We start from the raw sequence: 4,181 nt of genomic DNA, 5'->3' as shown, positions 1-4,181 counted from the left end.
CATTACCCAATTGTTGTATTCTTATGGAACAACTTTAGCATCTTTGATGAAAATCGGGTGTCCGTATAATCCTAGAGCAATTTCTATTGACTAGTTTGTTGGATTTGGTTGCAGAAAAGAGGCAAAGGTTTTGTGGCAAAGTTCATTTTTTTTCACCATTTGGACTTTTTGGTTGCAGCATAATGCACACACTTTCAATGAGAGATTTTCTGACAAACATGTTCTATGGAATAAAATTAGACACCTAGCTTCTAGTTGGTGTAAAGCTCATGATCTTTATAGGGGACTTTCCCTCAGACATGTTGAGACACCGGAAAACTATGCTTTATAGATAAATCTTGTGTTTTTTGCTTTTGCTTTTCTATAAGAGAACCCTTATCCGCCAAATTGTTTTATCCTTCTCATCATCTTAATGAACTTCTTTTTTAACCCACCCCACCCTGGACGCGGGGCCGGGGAAAAATTTTTTGCCTGAGTTGACATGGGAAGCAATTTACCTTTGTAGGAAACATTTTCCAAAGAAAAAGTAACAACAGTAGTCTGTTTTAAAGATATTGTCTGAGCCAACAGATTGACTTAACAACTAGTTGGATGACATAACATCTACCAAACGGACAGCAGTTCAATTTATTTTCTAGCATGAATATTTTTTTTAAGTTTTTCTCACCATAACGTTAGAATATAAAAGTATACAGTTGTAGTGATGCCAATCAAATACATAAATGGAAGCTTGTCGTTGAAAAATGAATAAGAGAAAGAAAAAGAATGCAACCTACCTCGGTGATATAAATCTCTTGTGCATCATGAGCATGTGCAAAAACTTTTATCTGGATAAGATACTGATGGCCAGACACAACATACCAACGAGCCGTTTGAGGTATGGAGTCGATTTCTTCGACAGGATCACCAGTACTAGATAAAGGTGCTAGAAATAAACTTAACGAAGCTGGTAGGACGACGTTTAGTGAAGAAACTTGTACATGACCAGCAACCCTTATGTCTTCAACAATGATAGCTGTCATTCCCAAGTTCCATGCATATGCTAATCCTGTCTTTGAGTCAACCTGAGCAACCGAACCATTTGAGACAGACCAGTGATGATGTGGTGACGGTAAAGCAACCACTACAAAAGCCAAATAAAATATTAGTAAGACTTTCAATAAAATGCTGACCAACAGCATAACAGGAAGCATATATAAAGCCAATTAATATGAAGAATAGCACAAGTGTTAGAGGCACGTATTTAGGGCCTATAAACCCATAACCATTCATCATTCAGTATTCAATGTTACTAAAAATTATCCTAACACAAAAATATAAGATTCCTCAACTAGACATGATCAGTTATATTCCTAGCAGCTAGTTCTGCAGTTTACATAATCACGGGAAAAAAGGATTTAAAACTAAGACAGCCACAGCTTTAAATGAAAAATAACAAAACCTTGAGGAACATTTCCCCGAGTGACTTTAAGCGTATAGGGAATGACTGCACCAACAAGGACAAAAACTGGTGAGGGAGGATCAAGTGACATAGCTTCAGCTACAGTGAGAACAATCTCATCAGACAAATTCTTCAACTGTGGCTCAAGCAAAAGCACAGAGACAAGCTCGTGGCCAATCTCAACTCCCCGTACTACATATAGATCTGAAAATACACCCTGCAAAACAGGGTTGGAACGAGTGTTAGCTGTGCATTGGCTAAACACGTTTGAACCTGCTAATCACAGACTTACATTTTCTTCAAGCATTATTTGTATATCCAAGTCACCACAGAGTCCTCCACAATCACTAAGGGGAGAATCCTTTAGAGGAACATTAACAAGGTGATGAGGCAATCCACTGACTTCAGGCATAAGGTTCCACATAAACTGTAAGCCGACTAATGAGGAAAACACATTTTCTGCAGTAAAATAGTGGACTTCAATAAATATTTTCAATCTGATCAAAACACAAGGAGAGAAAATTAAAATAAGAGTTTTGAGGATAACTAAGATAATATACATATATTTGTCAGATAATCCCAAGAAATATACAGCATAAACAAGAATTCACAATGACCTTCACTGTCAAAGGCACGGATGCGTAGTGTAGCAAGTCCATCCAAATCAAGCTTAATAGAATTATGGAATATCTGGATCCTGGATATATTATCAATGAAGACTTTGCATCGAACTACAAACCCAGTATTTACATCAGCAGCATAAACGGCAGTCTCCTTCCGACCACTATAAGGGGCAATTGATCGCAGCCTTGCACTAGTCGAGCACTTGCTGCTAGAGTTGTACTCCGGCAGTACATTTAGTATATCATGATGATCCCATGACCTAACAACGTATTACAAAACATTTAACAAACGATGCTCACGAAAGGACAATTGGAGAACTCAAGGAAGATTCAATGGAAGCTGAGACAAAGAGACTTGGAGAATGAGAGCATATTTCTCATTGACATGAATGAATGAATCATCTTACAGTTATTAGGTACAAAGCTGCTGTATATTGTTTTAATTTTTAACTTAACCCCACTAACAATGCATAGCACTAAGCCACTAACTAACTAATTAACTTTGCAACTCACACTGATCGCATTGTTATCAGGCTTGTATGTTCTTGTTGGTGTATGCATGTGTTTCATTTTTTTTCTTTTTCTTCTTTTTTTTTTTTTTTTTTGGTATCAGAAGGAAAAAAAATGTAAATAACTGAACTTATAACAGAAATGTATCATGCATGCAGCTCAACCAACTCCATGCAGCTTCTTTCAATTTATTCTCACAAATTCAAATTCAAAGTCGAAATTGTATATAATACTATACTATTACATAAAAAATACTTGAATTGTGCATATATAATACGCAAAAAAAAATGGAGGTTTGAGTTATTATTCACCATTTGAAGCAACCATCACTTCCTTGAAGCCTGTACTCGACAGGGTAAGTCATTTTGGGAGGCAAAAGAAGGTTAACATCTGCAATGTGCGGTCCAGAAGAACCACCATACGGCAACGTTTCATGCACAAATGCGATCAGCACCACCACACAGCTCAGCAACAAAAAAGAAGCGAAGTTTGCCATCATCTCCCACATGAACTAGCTAGTTTCGATCATGAACTACTACACCACTGGATTTTGCATTTCGTTGACGAATATGGTAAGAATCTGAGTCAAAGTGAAGCGAATTGAATTGAAGCGAGTATGGAACTGTGAGAGTGAAGTGGTTTTGATTTTTGGGGATTTTGAGGGTTTAGGGTTTTGGGGAGAAAAGCACGTGCAGGTGCACGTGCAAAGTTAAAGTGCAAGCGTTTTAGTGGGTCGCACGAGTCTATAGTGACAGCTGGCAGGTTCTTATTGGTCTAACCGGTCGGAAGCAACTTTGTCTAGCCCTGAAAATTAAAAAGGGCATTAAAAAAAGTTTCACAAATTTTGAATCTTATACAGTTTAGGTATACGCTATACACTACACTCGGTTCTCATTTTTATAGTTCTGATATAATTAAGGATCAAGGTTTGCGGAGAACTTTATTACTTTTTAATAAAGTTCATTTAGGTAATATAAAAATTTATATTTATCTATATGTATATGTCAATAACTCAATATGTGTCCTTGCGATTTTCGTCAACTTTTTTCGTATTGTTATGGTTGTAGAATTTTGTCAAACAAATAAAGCCCAATCTTTATGCACAAGCTTACTTAGCTGGGCTTCTTGGTATGCGTTTTGGTCAAGAATTCTTTAGTTACGTCATATTTTTTGATAATGGGAAGTGGATCACTCTTGGGCTTGAGTTTGAGAGTTTTTAACTTGTTTGCTTTTTAGTTTGAGTAAATCTTCAGTTCTGGACCACAATTAAAGTGTAATAGAAGGTCGAATTAGTGCAAAAAAAAAAGTTCCAGATATTTTTGTTTTTTCCTCAACGTCTCTCTAAGTCACTGTTTAGAGCCACCACCATGAGAGGTGAATCTGTCCGAAGAGGACACTCAAGACTGAACCGGAAATTGAACCAATTAGGTTATTGGATCATTGGGTTACTAATTCAACCGGTATGTTATTGGTTAAATCGGTTAATCCGGTCCTATATAAATAAAAAATAAAAAATAAAAAATAATTAAAATTTAAATTATTTAATATTCATTAATTATTATTAAAATTAATAAATATTAAATAAAATAAATTTAGATTTTTTTTCC

General features: G+C 35.9%; 1 protein-coding gene across 1 annotated transcript in view; it reads right to left on the bottom strand.

Moving 5' to 3' along the window:
• LOC107641361 (nuclear pore complex protein GP210) overlaps positions 1 to 3,348 on the bottom strand; it is a 12,436-nt gene extending 9,088 nt beyond the window's left edge. Inside the window, exons 1-5 of the mRNA XM_021124025.1 lie at positions 2,886 to 3,348; positions 2,059 to 2,324; positions 1,734 to 1,900; positions 1,442 to 1,658; positions 777 to 1,123 (exon numbers count right to left, since the gene is read on the bottom strand). Coding sequence (XP_020979684.1) covers positions 777 to 1,123; positions 1,442 to 1,658; positions 1,734 to 1,900; positions 2,059 to 2,324; positions 2,886 to 3,082 — 1,194 coding nt within the window. The 5' untranslated portion in view covers positions 3,083 to 3,348. The remainder of the gene's footprint in view (positions 1 to 776; positions 1,124 to 1,441; positions 1,659 to 1,733; positions 1,901 to 2,058; positions 2,325 to 2,885) is intronic.

This window comes from Arachis ipaensis, chromosome B05 (assembly GCF_000816755.2).
Source record: "Arachis ipaensis cultivar K30076 chromosome B05, Araip1.1, whole genome shotgun sequence".
Lineage (NCBI taxonomy): Eukaryota > Viridiplantae > Streptophyta > Magnoliopsida > Fabales > Fabaceae > Arachis > Arachis ipaensis.
Note: the sequence above shows the minus strand (reverse complement) of the source record. Positions and strands in the feature narration are given on the sequence as shown.